Source organism: Baudoinia panamericana (assembly GCF_000338955.1).
Source record: "Baudoinia panamericana UAMH 10762 unplaced genomic scaffold BAUCOscaffold_2, whole genome shotgun sequence".
Taxonomy (NCBI): Eukaryota; Fungi; Ascomycota; class Dothideomycetes; order Mycosphaerellales; family Teratosphaeriaceae; genus Baudoinia; species Baudoinia panamericana.
In genome coordinates, this window is record NW_006911258.1 from 1185440 (window position 1) to 1204336 (window position 18897).

Below are 18897 nucleotides of genomic sequence, written 5' to 3' on the forward strand. Positions count from 1 at the left end.
AAGCCCATCATAGTCAGTCTCGGGCTAACGCATCATAACTTTGCTCAAGCACCTTGGTAAGCGACAAGCGGCCCACCAGCAAAGGCAGGCCGAGTGGCTCTGGTCCATCGCATCAGAAAGCAAACACATCGATTAAACTCGCCGAGCCTCTACCGCTTGCCCTTGTCTCCTCTTCCCGTTACGCAAGCATCCGCTCGCAGTTGCTGGTTTGCCGTGGCTCAGATGTACCACATAGCCGACTGGATGCTGCCTTGCGTCGGCATCGGCAACAACTTCTCAATATCCGCAGGAGCACCAGAAGAGCTGCCACCAGACTTGCCCTGCGATCCAGACTGAGAGCCGGAGCGAGGACGGCTCGCCACCGTCTGCGCACCGTCACTGCTGCCGGACCACTTCGGATCGTGCGGAATCGCGCGGTTGGAGGCGATATGGGCGTAGTAGATAGCCGGGTGCTGCGACACCGGTGTGGTTGCACGAATGTATTGGTAGCAGTGCTCGTAAATAATCATATGCAGCTCTTCGTTGCTCATGCCGACCTCGTTCAGCAAGACGTGATAATGCATAGGACGAGCAGTGCCCTTGATCGCAGCGTGCGAGCACAGATAGAAATCGTTCTCGAAAGGGTGAGTAACGCCGGTTTCGACAAGCGTGCCAGGCAGCGGGTTGCCATTACGATCGCCCTTGCCCTGCTCTGGGAAGAAGCGGATGTGGTGACGCTTGGAACCCACGACCACAATGAACGGGATATTCAAGTTCGGATCAGCGGTCTTGAGCAGAGCCTTCATGTCATGAACCTCCTGCTGCAGCACATGCTGGTATTGGCCTTCGGATACGCCATCCCGAAAATAGATAATGCGGCTTGGGAACTTGCCGCCCCCAACGTTCTGCACCCAGGCCTGAAGCATAGGCTTCATCATCGAGTTGATATTGTCTGTAGTGATCATCTCGACGCGAAAGCCGTTCGTCTCGCACGCCGCGGCGTAGCGAATGCCAAGCTTATCCATGGAGCAAGTCAATGCTGCCATAGACGGAGTCTGGCCGCCGGGAGCGCTGTGCGATACATCTGCCCCAAAGATGACTGTCGGCACGGTGAACAGACCGGTAGGTCCGCCTGACTTCTGTCCGACAGCGCGACCAGTAGACCCGCCAAGCTTGGCGTTCAACTTCATGCAGACATTAGAGATGTATTGCCCTTGGCATTTCATGACATGCGCGTATTGCATGCATTGCGAGACGACACCGTAACGGCACTCCGCAGAGCGCTTAATACGACCATAGGTCGTGGAGTCCTTGTCCGGCAAAATGAAGACCAGCATCTGCGGACGCGCATTAGCTGCATTGCCGGCCTGGTTCCATGTCATGGTCACCCAAGACCCTACGTCGTCACCCTGCGCGAGCGTGAAGGTTGGGTTGGGGTTATCGACCTTGCCGCCGTGCATCTTGTATACCTTAACAAATTCCTTGATGAAGTTCTCGACAACGGTCTTGTCCGGCTTGCCGCCACGACGGCCAGGAACAACGCAAACCCCCCAAGCCTTGAGCGGAGCCGTATTGGGGGTGAGGAATTTCTTGCCCTTGAGATCCCACCGGCCGCTGGTGCCGGGCTTAGCCTCGCCCAGGCCGAAGCGAACAACAGGAGGGTTGATGACACGAGCATCAACGACGGTCTTGGAGCGGCTGACCTCTACGCCGAACTGCCTAAGCACAGGATCGGCAGCCCAGTTGAGCATGTTCAGGCCATTCTCCACGTCGCTCCAGCGCTCCGGTGGCGCAGTAACCGCAAACTTGATCATGTTGGAGGTCTGCCTCTCGTCCATCTTGAACGCGTAACGCTGATTGGGCTTGATCGAGAGGACTTCGAGCGGAAGGACGGTGTTCTTGCCTTTGGTCATCTTGACTAGCGGAGCATCAGGGTACTGCAAGCGGATGCCGTACTCCCTCATAAAGTAGTCGTAGATAGAGACCACCGTGCCGTCCTTGTCGAACTTATGGTCGCGAGCACCCTGCGGTACAAAGCGCTCAATAACGTATTCGTCCGGCCTGCCTTGGGTCTTCTTATTACGATGCTGGGCAAGGACACGTACCCGCCTGAGCTTCTTGAGGTCGGTATAGGTTCGACTCTTCTCCTTACGCATCTGAAGATCGGCAATCACATCGTTGATATCCCGACGGCCGGTAAGCTGGACAATGGCGAGCGTCAGTGGCAAAGCCTTCCAGAAAGTGCCGTTGGCGACGTCGACATTGATTGTGAGATAAGCCTGCGTCTTGCCCGCGTGGCCAATACGAAGCGATTGGTAGACACCTTTGAAAGCTTCGACACAAGATCCAAGATCGAACGTCTTCTGGCCCTTGGCGAAGAAGTTGCGTTTGATCGCCGTAAACCGCATACGAGGATACTCCCGTAAGAGATGGTCCAAGAAGTTGATCGCCTCGAGGCCAGTATTATCGAAGCTAGCCTTTTTGTCAAGGTAGGACAAAAGGACAGAGAAGCCGACATGATTCGTTTGACGGATCATAACACGGTGCTTATTCTCCTTCCCACCAGGACGAACCTGACGACCCTGCTCGGCGTCGAGGTCAATATTGATGCGAATTTCACGGTCAATAGGCTTCATTGACCATGCAAGCTTGTTCCCATCAAAGATCCACCCCGAGCCCAAAGCCTGGGTAACAGCCTTGGATTGCCAGATTTTCTCGATGAGGCCACGCTTCTCGTTACCGCTGTTGACCATTACATCGAACTGGTAGACAGCGTTCGACGGAACCTTGGTAACACGAAAGCTATTCAAGCCGATCTTGGTGGCTTGACCGAGAGTTGACGGATGAGGGCGAGCAGGAGTGCTGCTATCCATGACATAATTACGTACAGTCGACCAGCCGCCCATGCCGAGGTCGAAGTTCTTGGGGTCGACGATGACACGCGAAGTGGCCGGGTTGCGCTCACCAGACTGGCTCGCAGTGTCTGGCTCACGGTTGCCGTCATATCCAGCGCAGAGACGAGTGCTCGTCGCGGAGCCGGCGACTGATGGGGCCTTAGATGCGGTCCGTGATGGCGGAGCGTCGCTGGTGTTCTTGCCGGATGACGATGAGGAGGTGGTGCTACGATCGTAACCCTGCTGACGAGCGGCATGTTGCCTACGCTCGTCGGCAGCGCGCTGCTTAGCTGGGCCAGCCATGGTTTTACCACCTGCTGAGGAGATGTCAGTTATGCATTGAGGTCGCGGGTGCAAGGGGTGACTTACATTAAAAGGTGCTTCTGGGAGATTGTGTTTGGCCTTACGATTGTGACGCGTTAGTAACGGTCACTGACCGAGTCAAGCAGCGAAAGAAGGGCTGATGCTCAACAGAGGTGCTACGTGGGATTGACGTACAGTGAACGGTGCCCGAGGCTGACAAGAAGTGCCGGACTCGCTGTACACCTTTCTGTGGGAGGAGTCAGAGAGGTTGTGGATGGAGATGGAGATGGTTGATGTGTGTTGACGGCAGGTGGTGGAGGTATGAGGGTGGTGGTGGTGGTGTTGCAGAGGTAGAACGTTTAGGCAGAGGAATGGAATGCTTTTGTGCAGCTCGCACGGGAGCTTCCGATTGCATGTGATTTCACAGCTGGCGTGATAGCTCAAGTGAACTCAGCAAGAAGCCGCAATGGCGAGTGAAGGAAGTGGCGGTGACGGGGATATCGAGAAAGGTTGCATGTGCGGCGGCAATGCTAAGACGTACCTGAAGCCTGTTTGATTGATGATGATGGGACGGTTGGGTTGGTGCTTGGTGTCTGATTCAGACTTGTCAGTGATGTGATGCGCGCCGTCGTAGCTGAGTGGTGCGAAAGGTGGGAGAACGCGTGCTCTAGGCGGCAAAGTTTGCAGGCAGGGCTAACAGCAATGTAGCATTCGGAAACGGGTCAAATCAAGTGCTGAGGTTGTCAATGATGGCAGCGCAACGTACCGTTCAAGTTCTTCGGAGTAGCTGGTGTTTTGCTCCAGTGGTGTTGGTTGCTAGAGTGGATGATGTGGCCGGGAAAGCTTTGAAGCAACCGCAGCATTGTTGGCTTGGCACACCCAAGCGAAGGCAGGCACGACCCTGAGCTTGCCGGTCGTATGTCACGTGCTCCGCAGCGCGTATGAACACTCTGAAGGCTGTACAGCTTTAAACTGGGACTGAGACGCGGTAGGACAGCCTTTGGAAGATCCCCGTGTATGCAGCTCAACCCTCCGTGTAAGCGATTTTCCGTTATACGAAAGCTCGCTCGGGCGAAGATGTAACAAAATCTTCCCCTTTGCCTCGTGCAAACCGCGGCAGACCACTCAACCCATGGCCTACAGATGATGGACTGCGGGCGTCAGCTATGCATCAGACCATCCTGACTGCACTCCATGTCGCTCCACTTACCTTAGCCTACGACAAACGTCCGCAGCGCGCTGCCTCCCGACACTCCCACCAGCATGTCTAGGTCCTATGCTGGTGGGAGCAATATCACCTACGCTATGGCTCGGGAGGCCAAACACGAACAGACTCTTCCCAGACTGCAGTCTCGGCTTTTTTGACACCGTTGGTGGTCGAGGAGGAGCTCATCCCGTGCATTAACTTCCTCTAGCTCTGCTCGGATCCGGAAAGGGAATCTTGAAGGTAACCCCTCCGGACAGACAGCGAAGTTGTGAACACCAAGCCATTAATGGTGTAGTCGAAGGACTGTGAGCCGCGCACCCTTCATCCTACTGCACAGCATCACAGCCATTCGGAATCTGCCAGGCGTCTGGTGGCACTGAGGGTTCCGCTTGAAGGATTAGCTGCAGGAGGCGACAAGCAAACCGTAGCAGCAAGCGGATGCCACAACCCTATCTGGACGACCATGACTGTCATCTGCACTCATGGTCAATGCTAGCATGTCTGAACTAACCGATGGGAGCTTGAGGTCTACTGAGTCGAGCCGCTGAATCTTCGGCTTGCAAAACCAGCATATTGGCTTCGAGGTGCATCCGTCCATTGGTCATGTGGAAGACGGAACCAGGAAGTTTGCGGGGTTTCCGAGATGTCATGCAGTGTACGATCTGCCGGAGCCTACGGTCTAGCATACGATGCTGCGTATGGAGCCTTCGGGGCGAATGGCGGGCTTGACACATTACGACACGATGTGCAGATCCAACACGAGTCGGCTGGTTTTGAAACCGGAGTCCTTTGTATCCGGCTTGGTTGGGTTTCGCAGCGCCGGTACTCCAGACATGCAGTTCGTGCAGCCTCCACTCTCGACGCGTGTGGATCGCCATGGATTCCGCGACTGCTATGTACAGACCCGAGCCTCGGAAGACGCCGAACCACACCAGGCATAGCCTGCTCGGGTCATAAAAACACTAGGTGATCTTATGTTGATGACACGGCGTGGCAACGCTCCGGATGCGTGACTGCGCCGAGCATTTAGACTCGAAATTATCATGCCATAACGGCATAAAACCCGACAAAAATCCATGGTCTCTCGGACTGAAGGAGACAGAGAAGCCCTACTTGCCCTGTGCTATTGCGGTATGCTCAAACAGCAGCGCTTTTAGATCGCTGCTAGCTCCACGTCCGCTAAGTGGCAAAGCCGTCCTTGACGTTCTTCACGGTGAACTTACGGCCGTAGAACTTGTTGTACAAGTCCACGATCTTTCCGTTCCAGTCTCTCGTAAACGCGACTCGGAAATTTAGCGAAGCGCTCATCGTCTGGGAGGCGACCCTCTCAAGCCATTAAGCGTTCTCCGCCGTGGTGCCTTCCGGAAACAGATCGCGCACACGTGTGGTGACTTGCCGGATACTCCATCACGGTGGCAGGTCTGTGCCGCCGGCGTCTGCTCACGAGTAGGCATCGTTGTCAGCGCCAAACACTTCATGTTGTCTTGTAAGGCGGAGATGAGCGGTTCGATCACACATGCATCGCGGCCAAGTGTCGATGAAAATCGTCCTGGCACTTCTCGCCATGGTGATCATCTGCGAATTACATATCGCGCGCTAGAGGTGCGGATGTTGAGATCATCGATGGTTGACGACGGGAGATGCAGGCTATCGCTCGTTTGTATGGGAAGCGGAACTGCTGCCGGAAAAGCAGCCTGTCTTGGCATCACGAGTGCCTCCCGTTCTCCATTCCACGACCATATGCTTGCTGTATTCTCCTCTTTCGGAGTACGGGCGCACTCTGCCCACGCAGGGGCGGTCCTCGAGTAGATGTTTCTAAATACGACGAGACCAAGCTTCTCGCCTTGTTGTCCTTGGTTACAGCTCGAACATGGGCTTAGTGAGGACGACACATGTAGATATCGGTAGACCGGCAAGCGAGATCATGATGAGTGACAGTTGACCCTCCAAAAGCAGGGAATGATCACGAAGTCTTTAGTCTGCCCTATCTCACAAGGGAGGGTAAGCACACATGCACCTCTGCAGAGGACTAGAGTATGGGGTACCCGCGAGCAGAACGCAGTGAAGACTGTTGATGTGTTGTTCATGCGCACACCGTGTATGGGGAGCAAGCGCTACAACATCCCCTCTCTAGACATCCTCGAGTTGTCAAGACTCGACTGGTCCAGCTTCGATCCTTCAAAAACAGCACGGTTTTGACGGTAGCCATTCCACTCCCTGCACCATAACCGCAAGCTTTGTTGAAGGCTCGTAACCACTGGTCATCCGCACGGCGGTTACAGTCGTGCGTAACAGCGCGTGGAGGCGCGACGATGGCATACGACGAGAAGCATGTATGGGCTTGTGCAATCGCCAGTGCGGAACAATCCAATAATAATCTGTGGAAGCTTTTCAGGACTGGCTCCACTCATTATTTCATGATTATGGTACAATTTGAGCCGGCGCCAGAGCAACTATCAGCATGCTCAAAACTCAACGGCGGAGGCTCCTTTGCTCACGCCCAGGCGCCGCAGCACCTGCAGCAGCCGCGCCATAAGAATTCCTGATCGGTACAACAAGTACTTGCCGTGCTTTGAAGACCGTGGGCCGTCGAGTGCTTGACCGCCTAGTCCGTACTCTACCGCACCAACCTGTTCAAGTTCGTATACCTCAGCAACTCCAGCACCTTCTCTGGCAGAAAGACGGTGACATTGTAGGAATGTGCAGGCGGCAGGATGGAGAGCAAGTAGTTGATCTCTCCTGGGAACTGTGACTGGGCCGGAGGTGCTGTCGGATTCCCCGGTGCGCTCGCGGCCGCGTTGTAGGCAGGAGACGTGGCAGGCACGTAGCTCTTCGTCATGTATCCGCTGTTGCCACCACTGTTGACTGTGATGGTGCCGCCCGTTCCCGTGCTCGTGACAGGATTCGAGGTTGAGCCGGTGGGCACGTGACCCTGCACTCTTCTGCCCGCAGCCCCTTTCAGTGGCGATTCGGCACGCATGAATTTCCGAGGCGTATCTGCGTCAGTATCGTCTTCAAGCGGACGCTTCGGGCTCGCCATGTAGGGTCCGTTCCGTCCCAGCCTTAGCATGGCCTCTTCGCCAGCTATACCATGCACTGCCAGCATCGGTACGTTTTGCTGTGCGGCCCCGAACGTTGTCTTCGGCTTTGCTTGCGCCGGTGACAGTATCAGCTGCACACTCATGCCGTCGAACTTTCCGGGCATATCAAACCGCATTGCAAACCTGCTAACTTCCGGTTCATCGGGGTACAAGTCCTTCATCCTAGCTTCCAGCTTCTTCATCGCCGCAAGGTCTCCGTACTGACTCTCATACTCATGCATATAGTTGATCAGTGGCCGAATCTTGGCTTTCTTCTCCTGCTCGGTAATGCCCTTGCCGTTAGTGATCTTCGTGACGGTAGTCTCGAAGACAACTCGAGCGTTGACCACGTCTCCCTGGCCAGCGAAGAGAAGGTGCCGCATATACTCGATTGCGAAACCTTCGTCAGTTGGGAAGAGCTTGAGGCCGCGCTCGAAAATCTTCAGCGCACTCGGATCCTTGTAGCAGTGCCACTCTGTCAACGCGCTCGCCACATACACATCAGCCGCCAGTTGCCCGCGCGGTCTAGCCTCAGCGAAGACACCGCGGAATCCCTTCTTCGGAGCTTGCGGTTTGCCTTGGCCTTGGACGCGCCTGAAAGAGCGCATCTTGGCGATCCATACGTACGAGATGGTCTTTTTCATAATTTCGTTCTGAATCCGGGCGGCGGACTGGATGGCATTGATACGCTCCTGAAGCTGCTCAGCGCGGGTCTTCGGCTTCTCAACGGGCGACTCATCTCCATGGCGCTCATCGTCGTCTTCATCCCGTGCTACTGCTTGTTGGTCGTCGGCTTCGTCGGGCGGTAGAGAAGCGAAGTGCTCCTTGGCCTCTGCAATCGTGCGATCCTTCCTCTCCGTGTGCTTCTTATTCAGATCGTACAGACACTTAACACAACTCTCAAACACAGCATCCAGCCGCTCGCCATTCTTGATGATCTGTTCATCACCACCGTCTGTCGGCATCGTTTGCTCCAGATGATCGGTCTTTTTCAGAGTCAGGAGCACAGACTCCGCATTCGCCATCAGGCCGTCGTCAAGAAACTTTTCCCCGTGCGTTGCCATGTCCTCGACACCGAGCTGCTCGAAACACCACTGTGCGGCTTCGAACCATATTTTAGGGTAGAAGCGGAGATTGATCGTCGCCTGCTTATACGCATAGACGATCCTCTTCCTCCAAAGCGAGATCTCTTCGTCCTTGAGCACAAGTTGATCGCTCTTCTCCCACTCAATCCAAGCACGCCACTTCATTACCTGCTCTGCGAAGGCGTCATCGCCCTCGCACCCTTCGAGTGGTGGCAGCGTGGGGAGCAGCTTGGCACCGCCTCCTCCGTCACGCTGAAGGCCATCAACAATGCTGCGTAGCTGCTTCTCTGCAGTGCGCGCAGTCATGTAGTGCGGACTCTGCTCCTGCAGTACTTTACGACTTGTGGCCTTGTTGTAGGTAATCTCAAAGTTATCGTACTCCTTCCACAACTTGATCAAGTCTTCAGTGGGTACTTTGATGGCTCGCTGGTACGCCTTCCGCAACTGGTCCATCTTTTGCATATCTTGCCAGCCGGTTGCACCAAGCATGCCAGGGCCTGATTTGATGAAGTCGATATAGTCGCGCCAGAGATTGCCGGAATCTGGATCTATGCCTACAGTGTCAAGAACGGCTTCAAAGGCTTGCGTGATGATCTTGCGGTTGTCACCTTGGGGATCGGGCACAAGCGGGAACACGCGTCGTAGGTAAGAAAGATAGCTCGTCCAGAGCGGCAACGATGGAATGACCGGCAGAGAGGCCGAAAAGAGTTGGTCAATGTGATTACGGTCGAAGTCTGAGTACTCGAGATCGAGATAGGAAAGGTAAACGGCGGGCTAGAAAAAGGTGTTAGCACGGATTCCCAAGGGGCAATGAATTCATTGTTGTACTGATAAAGAACACGTACACTTGTTGGCCAGACTTCAAGCATACGAACATACACATTCCGTGCGTTGTCAAGCTGATCCTTGTCTTTGTAGTGCTGTACTAACTCCCACCACGCTTCGGTGTCGGCTCGCGGATCGTCCCTAATGCGGTCCTCGAGTCTGCCAACTTTGTCGTGAGGCAACCTCTGCTGCAGAGTAGACTGTGGCATAGGATTGCTGCTCTCTGCAGGCGCACTCGTGCCGTTGACGGTCGGCTTCGGCGCCGGGGCGACAGCGCTGGCGACCTGCGTGCCATTCGCGGCAGCTGAAACAACATGCTTACCCTCATCTTGCGGCGCGGTGAATGGAGCAGCAGGGGCAGAAACAGCGGGTGAAGTGGGAGAAACATCAGTGGTGGAATTAGGAGCAATAGCAGCAGACCCATTGAGACTGGCGGACTGTTCTTGCGCAGCAGCAGAGTCTTGTGTAGGTTCACTAGCTATAGGTACACCCTCCGCTATGTTCGACACTGCCACGGCACCAAGACCGCTCTGCGTGCCTTCCGCTCCATTGATCTGTGATGGTGGAGGTACGTGATCAGACTCTTCCTCGTCGTCGCTCTCTTCAATGATGAAGCCACCGACTGTTTTCGGTTTGCTTGGCTGCTCCGGCTGTGCTGATGGTTGCTCGATCTGCGTACCTTGAGCAGGCGCTTGGGTAGCGCCGTTGCCGGTCATGAAGCTTGACGGATCATAGTCATCGTCTTCATCGCCGGCATCTTCTTGTTGATCGTAGGAGTAAGTGTAATCATGAGAGGGCTGGTCCTCCATCATGTCAGGCAGACCCAACGGGTCATACTCCGCCATACTCGGCGCGCCGCCGTTGCACCTATGTATCAATCAAACAAGCGTGTAGCAAGATCGACAAGGTGGATGCCGAGTCTGACTGGGGGAGCAGGATGGCTGTGAAGTTAAACCTTCGTAAGGGGCGCACGCAACGGATTGATGTATGCCGGCCCGGTACCCGTTTATATACCTATCAACCCGCAAGTCAATTGTGAGTTTTGACAGTATGGAAGCTGGTATGCCCAGGGGTGAATGATGCTTTGGTAGATGTGCTCTGGGAATGCGCGAGCTACAGCGGCAGTGCAGAGGCAGAAGGAAGGCTTCGCCAGCGGAACGACCCGCATGATCCGGCGCCACAACCGGTGGGTGAAGCAACAAAGACTACGTTGTGTATAGACGGGAGCACCGTCCTGTGGCATAAAGTGAAGGGTGCAACAAGCTTGGCAGACGAGAGCGCTCCGCAGACCTAGCGTGTGTGTTTACGGCTACGGAAGTTCTCGGTCAAGCCGTCCGGCTATGGAGCAGCGAGTATCATTCAGACGACCACGATAGTACCAGAACCAGAGACAGGCCCAATAACGCTTGCATTCGAGAACAAAGTAAAGTCGCGATGTCCAGTCAACGGCGCAACAGCACAATGAGGGTGCCCGCCTTCTTCCGGAGGCTATTCAAGTTCACGTCAATGGACTTTGAAACGGTACGCTCATTGTCTCTTACCTGCACAGATCGGTTCTGGAATGCGTGCTGAGGATATGCAGGCAGTATGGGAGATGACACATCTGGTCATCGCGCCGAAGAAGGTCTTCCGGAATATCTACTACCTCGTACGTCCAGCAATCCACTTGCGTCATACGCATGACACTGACGAGACTGCCAGAAACGTTCGTACTCAGCCAGACACGCTTCCGATTGCGTGGGGATTGATCATGCTGATACTACGATCTAAAGAGACGAAGAACACCTACCACCGGCCAGACCCAGCCTTCACCTATCTTCTATCGCTATTCCTGTTCCTGACCGGTCTCGCCTGGGGTATCGCCTATGCAAGCCACGCCTTGGCCACGATCAAAGTCGCCTTGGTCTTCGTTCTCGGCCATTTCCTTGGTGTGTCTCTAGCCGTGGCCACGCTAATGTACTTTCTGGTCGGTCGAGTGCTGGGTAAGCGACGGCAGGGCCTGTTCGGTCCGCCGCCTCCGAATCCGGGCGAGGAAGGTCTTGAGTTTGGCTATTGCTTCGATGTCAGCCGTCTACTCAAGCAAACATTTCACACTTCGCAGTCACTGATGGCTTCACAGGTCGCTATCCGTGCCTTCTTACCCGTTTGGGTCTTCCTCTATGTCCTGCAATTCCTGCTCATGCCCCTCATCGCCCAAGACTATTGGGTCTCGAACTTCTTTGGCAACACGATGTATCTGGTGGCATTGTCGTATTACTTCGTCATTACCTTCTTAGGCTACAATGGTGTGTCACAGATCCGCTTCAAACGATGGCTATGTGCTGACTGTGCTCGTAGCATTACCATTTCTGAGCAGGACCGAAGTACTACTTGCGCCGGTTCCGGTGCTGGTCGTCATCTGGCTCATCAGTCTGTTTACATTCGACTGTGCCACCAGTCTAGCACCAATTCTATGGTGTGGTGTTGGTCTGAGAAAACCTGTATGATGCGCGAAGCACCGTGCTGAGTCCCACTCTCCCGATTCCGCAGCCTCACACCACGCGTTTGCGGTTCTACTGTACGCATATTGCAGTGACAACGTCCTCGAAATTGCCTGTCATGGCTAAATCGCACCAGTCAAGATACCCAACGGTTGTCTGGCGTGCTGCTGGTTGAAGATTGCCGGGAGGTTGTCAACACCCTTCCGTTCAATGATTGTGCTCCTGCGCGGATGCGGCTAAAAGACTCTCGCTACCACGATTGTAGTTTTCCGCGATCACTCTGATCGCAGTGATCATCTGGACGTGTTTTGCCCCCCGCGGAGGAGCCGTAGGCTGCAGCGGACGCGTTGTTGATAGGAACGGTCCGATCAATGAGTACAAAAGCGGGGCAAACTCGACTGTCGGTGACTCTCCGACCTGACATCCACCGCCTGGCCCACATCGCTGGCTGTTTGGTCGTGCGTCGACGAGGGCCGTTCCAATGGCGAGTGCACGAAGCCTACCCGCAAAAGGCTCGTAACTATGTTCCCAACGCGGCAGCATCACGCTTTCCTCTCTCGAGGTCCACTAAGTAGATGAGTGGAATGGGTAGTCCGATTAGCGCGGCCAGGAACCAGAAAGCAGGTCGAATGTCGCCTGTAGCATCGGTAATGGCACCGACAACAGCGGGACCGAAAACACTGCTCCCTTTGTCCGTGATTGCATAGAGAGCGTAAAAGGCGGCCTCGCTTCCGGCTGGTATCAGCTCGCCGAAGAGACTTCTGCAGTAGCTGGAAAGGCCACCAAGCACGAGACCTGCCAAGAAAGGTCCATTAGCGACCGGCCAAAACGCAAGGCTAAGGCTCCGGGCTACGTACCGAAGACTGCACCGAGAGGATACATCTCCCACTGCTGCTGAAGGCCGAAGACGCCTAAGCGCTGAATCGCAGGTATGTAGCCCAGCAATCCGTATAATGGGATAAGCTCGAAGATGTATATACAGAACAGAATCGTTTGGCCTGGCTTCAGGTGCATCGTTCGGCTAACCGCTGACCAGCTGAAGGCCCCGACAATGCCAGACAGGAAAACGACTACGTTGATCAGCGCTAGAGCCGAGCTGCCCATGCCCAGCGTCGTTTTCGCGAACAGAATGGCGGTTCCGGAGACGGTGGCTATCTGCAGACGTAGCAACCGTCAGCATTGTTTGAGACGTTGGTGGGACTGTACACTCTGGGCACGTACCGCATCAGATATCATAAACCACCCCGCCTGGAACAATAGCACATCCCTCAGTTTCCGGGCTCGGACGAGGGTTCTAGCAAGGCTTGCCCAGGAATACCACATATATGCCAGCCAAGTCCGAGACTTGCCTTTCTGGCCCGAGGACAATGGAGGACCCGGACGTGGTCTGAGCCATAGCATTGCTGGAAACGTAAAGCATAGCCACCACAACCCAATGACGAAGAGGACCAACTTGATCGAGTACAGCGAGGCGCCTGTGAGCTGGATGATGACCAGTGCCAAGATCTGTACGATTACTGCGGCAATATAACCAATGCCTCCGATCTGTCAGTGATATGTCGCAAAGTGAGTGCGGATGTGTCAAGCGACCACGTACCGACTCCATAAGACGAAATTCGGGTCGAAAGCTGCATCTGTGGTGAAGGCAGAGAGGCAGATGGTGGATATGGTGCTGTTTGTTCGTCGGAAGGAAGCAGAGCTGCGGTCGAGTCTACGACGTCGTGCAGATGAGCTTCTTGACCGTCCGCCGACTCTTCCTGGAGATTCTGCGGATTCCAATTAGCGAACTGGACTTCCAACCACGTAATCTGCAGGCGCAAAGCGAGTTACCGTAAGTGCAGGAATGGAAACATGATGGTGGTCAGCGCTGATGAGGCGGCGATTTTCACTTTAGATGCCATGGAACGGAGATCTAGGATGTAGCTGCAAAACGTAGGACCATAGAAGGAAACTAACCTCGTTGTCTCCGGCAGGCAGTTGCACACTGTGGTACGTGTACGTGTTTGGGTCCTTCGCGGCCGGATGATTTCTTACGAGAAGTGGTAGGAATGAGTTCAGCAGCACAAAGCTCCCACCAAAGCAGACGTTTCCCACAATGGCCCAAACACTGCCAAGCCAGTATACTGCAGGTGAAACTAGCAGAAAGAGCATGGTCGCAATGGCGCCTGCGATTGCAAACCCAACAAGTAACGTCTTACGGTAGCGGCCATGGTCCGCGGCGGCGGACATTGTGATCACCAGCAGCGCTTGTAGCAGGACGGAGACAGAGAAGGTGTACATTGCGAAGCTGGCCGTATTGATGTACGTTCCGAAGAACCGGAAGTCGCATTGCACGCCATGAGGCGTTTGGTTGCGTCGTGCGGTGACATTACTGAAGCTCCTCTCAGTGCCTGGCTGTGCGCAAGGCCTGCTATGGTCGCTGGCAAGGACTGCACTTGCTGACTGTCTGGCTAACGTCTCAAGTGCGATGGGAATGAAGGCTCCTAAGCCACATATCGGGAAGACTTCCGCGGCGAAACTGTAGGTATAGAAGCCAAGGAGTTCTTTTCGGGATGTTGGTCGAGTGTCTTCGCCGGGATACTTTGCAGGCGGCAATTCTGCGCTGCTGTCCACATTCCCTCGCTCCATGGTCACCACGCAGATGACTGCAGGACAAGACTAGTCATATTCGCAGCTTGATTATTGGGACTTGCTCTGTATGCGTAGGCGCCGAGTCTTGATGCGTGGAGTTGAGGGTCAAGGTCACATGCAGCGCTTTGGCGTCGCCAGCTACCGATGATTTACCGAAGCGAGTATTGTAGATGCATTGAGAATGCACTAGCATTGTGACACAGCACGGGATTTTGGGAATTGTTCACCATACCAACAGGTAGCACTGGCCTGGTGAAGGCCACTTCACGACGGCGCGAGACATGCGATTTGTGTACAGTAGCTTGTGGCAGTGAAGCAAAGAGTTTATTGGACGACAGCATCTGCAGAGCAACGTCAACCCCATCCTCCTGTTTCAGCATCTGCTGGAGTCGCCATTGGCGGTCAAACCGGCGGGCTCATTGCTTGTACGTCCCAAGCTTCGCCAGGATATCCTGCATATTGACCTGTCCACCCCCACTCGTACCAGACTGCTGATGCTGAGCCTGCTGCATCATGGCCTGGGCCATTTGTGGGTTCTGCTGCAGTGCCGCCATGGCCGCATGCTGTTGCTGTTGGTGCTGGTGCTGGTGCTGAGGATAGCCTGCTGACTGCGGCGTTCCATAGGCAGCTATCTGTGGCGTGTTCGGCGATTGCTGCGGGTTCATAGCGCTCAGCAGACTCTGTAGTCCGTTCGGGTCAAGATTCGTGATAAGATTCTGCAGGTTCTGTGGTGGAGGTTGCTGCTGTGTTTGGGGCGGGTAAGGCGCTGCTGCAGGTGGCCAGCCAGTCGGTGCGGCAGCAGGCTGCTGGCCGTAAGCCTGTCCGTAGCCACCGCCGTATTGCTGCTGTTGCTGCGCCGGCGGCATAGACTGTGCGCCGTACTGTGCTCCACCATATCCACCTCCATACGCCGGAGTAGGCTGACTCTGCTGCTTCGCCCTCAACACCAGCTCAACACATATCGCCGGATCGAGATTGTCATATTCTTCGAACGTCACGTTGCCCTGCCCGCCTTGCCGGTTGAAGATCTGCAAGCCAATCTTACCCGAATTCTGATTGTGTTTCGTGAGTTTGCTCACAGCCACCACACCCTCAACGATCTGTCTACGAATCACGGCTTGCTCGCTCAGTCTTGGTGAAAGTAGGAGAACATCTACCCGCACGCCGCGAGCCAAGAACGCCTTCTCCACCCAGGTGATAAAGTCTCGGTCTAATGTGTCCAGCACGATAATCTGCACATCCGGCACCTCGCTCGGTGCGCGTCGGGGCAGCGGCAGATCATCGTCCTCGTTGCGACGCGGAGATGGACTCCTGTATCTGCCTCCACCTCTTCGACCATAGTCCGGCGAGCGCTCACGGTAGCGGTCGTTGTAGCGGTCGCGGTATCCTCGTGGTGGCGAAGGCGATCGGTAACCCGGCCCTTTGCTGTAGCCGCCGCCGCCGCCGCCGCCGCCGCCCCCGCCTCTTCCAGAAGTGTATCTGTCCACACCAGGCGCTGGCTTGCCTACTCTTCCAAAGTCGGGCGATCGTGATCGGCGACCTTGATTTGGCTGAGCGCGGCTCTTTTGCGGTTTCGAGATCTCGAGATCTGCGCTCGTCAGTGGTCGTGTCGTTCATGCATAATCGGTCACACTTACGAATCCTCTTGTCCCTGATCTGTCTCCCTTGCTCCACGTCTAATGCCCGCTTACATTCGTCCGCGCTCAAGAACTGCACAAAGCCATACGCCTGTTTGATGCTGATCTGCGCTAGATCGCCGTAGTTGTGGAAAACGTAGAAGATATCCCGCTTCGTCACCTTCTCGCTCGACAGGTTCCCTATCAACCCATCAGCGCGTGCTCCTGCAACCGTACTACCATCATCGCCGTCGGTGTCGACAAGCGTGACTTCGTCCCGGCGTGTCTTGGTGCCATCGAGATTGCGCGTACCGACAAAGAGCCTGCTTCCCATCGGGAACTGATCCCACCGGCCCTCGCTCACGTACTGCCGCTCCGTCTCGATAAAACGGTCGTACTTGACTTGGGTCTCTGCATCCCACGGCTTGTCCTCGACACCAGGAACCTCGCCTGCTGCGAGCTTGGCTTCTCGCCGGGACTGAATGGGGGTAGTCGTGGTAGTAGGTGACATGCCCGGGTAACCTGCGCCGGTGTACGATTGGGCGCTGATGGGCGTTTGGAACGCGGACTGCGCTGAATGTGGCTGCTGACTGGTGGCAGACAATGGGGTGAATACAGACAGGCCTTGCTGCGCGCTGGCCGAAGATGGGTTGGTTGGCGAATGGACGGGAGGGACGAAGCTACGCGAGGTTGGGTCTGCGACATTGCCTGGGCCACCGGGCTGTTGATTTGGCTGAAAGGCCGGATTGGCAGCATGGGGGTGGTAATCGCGGATGTGCTGACTGTGCACGTAATTTGGGTGGATGAGCGGTTGCTCTTGCGGTGGCGGACGTGGTGGGAGCCCTGTCGGCGCGACACCAAGACTTGCCGCCGACGGCGAGCTCGCATCTAGACCAGACGCAGACGGTTGGACTTGCGATGATGGAGTTACGGAAGTCACACCGTTGGAGGTATGAGCTGTGGCGGACGGGGGCACTTTCAGAGTGTCAAGCAGGGCTTGCACGTCCACATTGCCGTTGAAGGCAGGTGCAGCGGGCAGTGCTTGGTCGGACGCAGCGGCATTTGCTTGATCGGACAACGCTACTGGGTCAAGGCTCGGCGCACTTGGATCTGAGGCAGGTTCGAGGGCGTCAGATTGGTAGGGGTAGGCGTGGCTGGCAGAGGCAGCCTCGAGACCGACGTTGGCTTGGTGGGAAAGCTCGTTGGAAAGTTGAACGGAGACTGTGTCTGTGTTCCCACTCGCGAAAGACTCCGTATTATCTGTGGCTTCATTTGCGTCGCTGCCCGGTATATCCGACTCATTGGTAGCGCCTTCCTCGTCCGCAACGTCTGCAGCGTCGCCGCCACCTGTGGAGAAGGGCGAAGCGTGATCGGCCTCTTCAAGCTGCTCGTTCGGAGCACGCCAAAAGTCCGGTCGGACTTCCGTGTTGTGCATAGCGGGATCGCTCATATGAGCTTCCGTCTGATTGAACTCTACGTCCGTTTGCATTTCCAGCACAGGGATGTTCGTGGGCGTTGGGAAATGAATGGGCTTTGGCGAGGCCGGCGACAAGAGCGCAACTTCGCTTGTCTGATAGGGCTCCTCGGGTGGCTCAGACGGGCGGTCAGGGTTCATGGAGACATGAGAAGGCGCATCAGCGCAGGACGAGGGTGGGTTGGATGATTCACGCCTGGTAAGGGAGCAGGCTCTAGTTAGTGGAACCAGTCATGACACGACCACGGAGTGAGTCCGAATGCGCTTTTAGATGGAGCGCCGAAGCATGGGAGGTCTGGCGAGAAGTATTCTGCGATTGCTGGATGATGAAGCTCAGTTGGTTGACTTCAATATACGGCACACAAGGCTGCGCAATTTGGTGAGTGAAGCAAACGGAGAAGTGGCAGTATCGGAAGGGACGCGCAGTGAGTTGTGGAGGCGTGGCAGTCCGGATTGATGAGTGATGGAACGACCTGACAAGATGGCTCGTGTAGAGTAGAGTATGTGATGGTGATGGTGTAATGAAGTGGTAAGGTCGCACAGCGGAGAAGGCAGTCCAAAGTTTTGCGCCGGCAATATCCGTCCAGATCTTAGTCAGCGGCACAGTGCACGTGCAGCTCCGCTCACCTACTCGCGAGCCATTAAACTATCGTCCTTTCCGGCTCATGAATCGTGGGTCAAGGCTATGCTTCGCAATGTAGTACACCCCCACGCGTTCAAGCACTCGCTACGGCCTAGCTACGTATCTCAGCGCGCCAGCACTCGGACAGCCGGACAAGTAGCAGAGGAAGCAGAGCTCGCTGCAGCGCGGAAATGGCTCGCCAATCTAGACGCGGAAACCATCCCTCGCACAATCGGAGAGGTCAGCTTCAGTAGATCCAGCGGGCCAGGTGGGCAAAACGTGAACAAGTAGGCTCTCTCCCTCTGACTCTCCCTCTCAATCACTCTCCCCGTCCCATCCTCACACCCTCCTAGAGTCTCCTCCAAAGTCACCCTCCGCATCTCGACATCTTCTTTCCTTCCGCTCCTCCCCTCCATCCTGCGCCCTCACATCCTCTCCTCCCGCTACCACGCTGGCAAAAGCGGCGACCTCGTCATCCAAGCCGACGACTCGCGCAAGCAGTCCGACAATGTCAATGCCTGCTTCAAGCGGCTGCACGAACTGATCTTGCAGGCCGGGCGGGAGGCTGTGCCAGGTGAGACTTCCCCGGAGCAGGTCGAGCGCGTCGAGATGCTGCAGAAGGCCGAAGCGGCAGGCAGACGGAGGATGAAGGAGTATCAGAGCGCGAAGAAGAGTGCCAGGCGTAGTGGCAGCAAGGATGA

The 18897-nt window shown here is 55.6% G+C and overlaps 6 protein-coding genes across 6 annotated transcripts; 2 read left to right on the forward strand and 4 right to left on the reverse strand.

The window, feature by feature from the left end:
• Positions 1–218: 218 nt before the first annotated feature.
• Positions 219–2852, reverse strand: BAUCODRAFT_64185 (uncharacterized protein; the record flags this gene model as incomplete). The annotated part of the gene is made up of 1 exon (XM_007674948.1): positions 219–2852. One exon carries the CDS (start codon positions 2850–2852, stop codon positions 219–221), a length of 2634 nt encoding a protein of 877 aa, XP_007673138.1.
• A 3744-nt stretch (positions 2853–6596) lies between these two features.
• BAUCODRAFT_356979 (uncharacterized protein) lies at positions 6597–9714 on the reverse strand. The gene is made up of 2 exons (XM_007675219.1): positions 9394–9714; positions 6597–9322 (listed from the first exon to the last, which is right to left on the reverse strand). Exons 1-2 carry the CDS (start codon positions 9580–9582, stop codon positions 7001–7003), a joined length of 2511 nt encoding a protein of 836 aa, XP_007673409.1. The 5' UTR covers positions 9583–9714; the 3' UTR covers positions 6597–7000.
• Positions 9715–10807: 1093 nt separating this feature from the next.
• On the forward strand, positions 10808–11859 carry BAUCODRAFT_145293 (uncharacterized protein; the record flags this gene model as incomplete). Its single annotated transcript, XM_007675220.1, has 5 exons — positions 10808–10894; positions 10956–11021; positions 11091–11435; positions 11493–11658; positions 11711–11859. 5 exons carry the CDS (start codon positions 10808–10810, stop codon positions 11857–11859), a joined length of 813 nt encoding a protein of 270 aa, XP_007673410.1.
• A 514-nt stretch (positions 11860–12373) lies between these two features.
• Positions 12374–14481, reverse strand: BAUCODRAFT_64064 (uncharacterized protein; the record flags this gene model as incomplete). The annotated part of the gene is made up of 5 exons (XM_007674941.1): positions 12374–12648; positions 12711–13008; positions 13075–13391; positions 13451–13610; positions 13837–14481. 5 exons carry the CDS (start codon positions 14479–14481, stop codon positions 12374–12376), a joined length of 1695 nt encoding a protein of 564 aa, XP_007673131.1.
• A 419-nt stretch (positions 14482–14900) lies between these two features.
• BAUCODRAFT_145295 (uncharacterized protein) lies at positions 14901–17715 on the reverse strand (the record flags this gene model as incomplete). Its single annotated transcript, XM_007675221.1, has 2 exons — positions 14901–16072; positions 16122–17715. 2 exons carry the CDS (start codon positions 17713–17715, stop codon positions 14901–14903), a joined length of 2766 nt encoding a protein of 921 aa, XP_007673411.1.
• A 613-nt stretch (positions 17716–18328) lies between these two features.
• Positions 18329–18895, forward strand: BAUCODRAFT_48939 (uncharacterized protein; the record flags this gene model as incomplete). The annotated part of the gene is made up of 2 exons (XM_007674852.1): positions 18329–18483; positions 18550–18895. Coding segments are annotated over 2 exons (501 nt in total), but the record flags the coding sequence as incomplete, so codon positions are not given.
• Between the last annotated feature and the right edge of the window lie 2 nt (positions 18896–18897).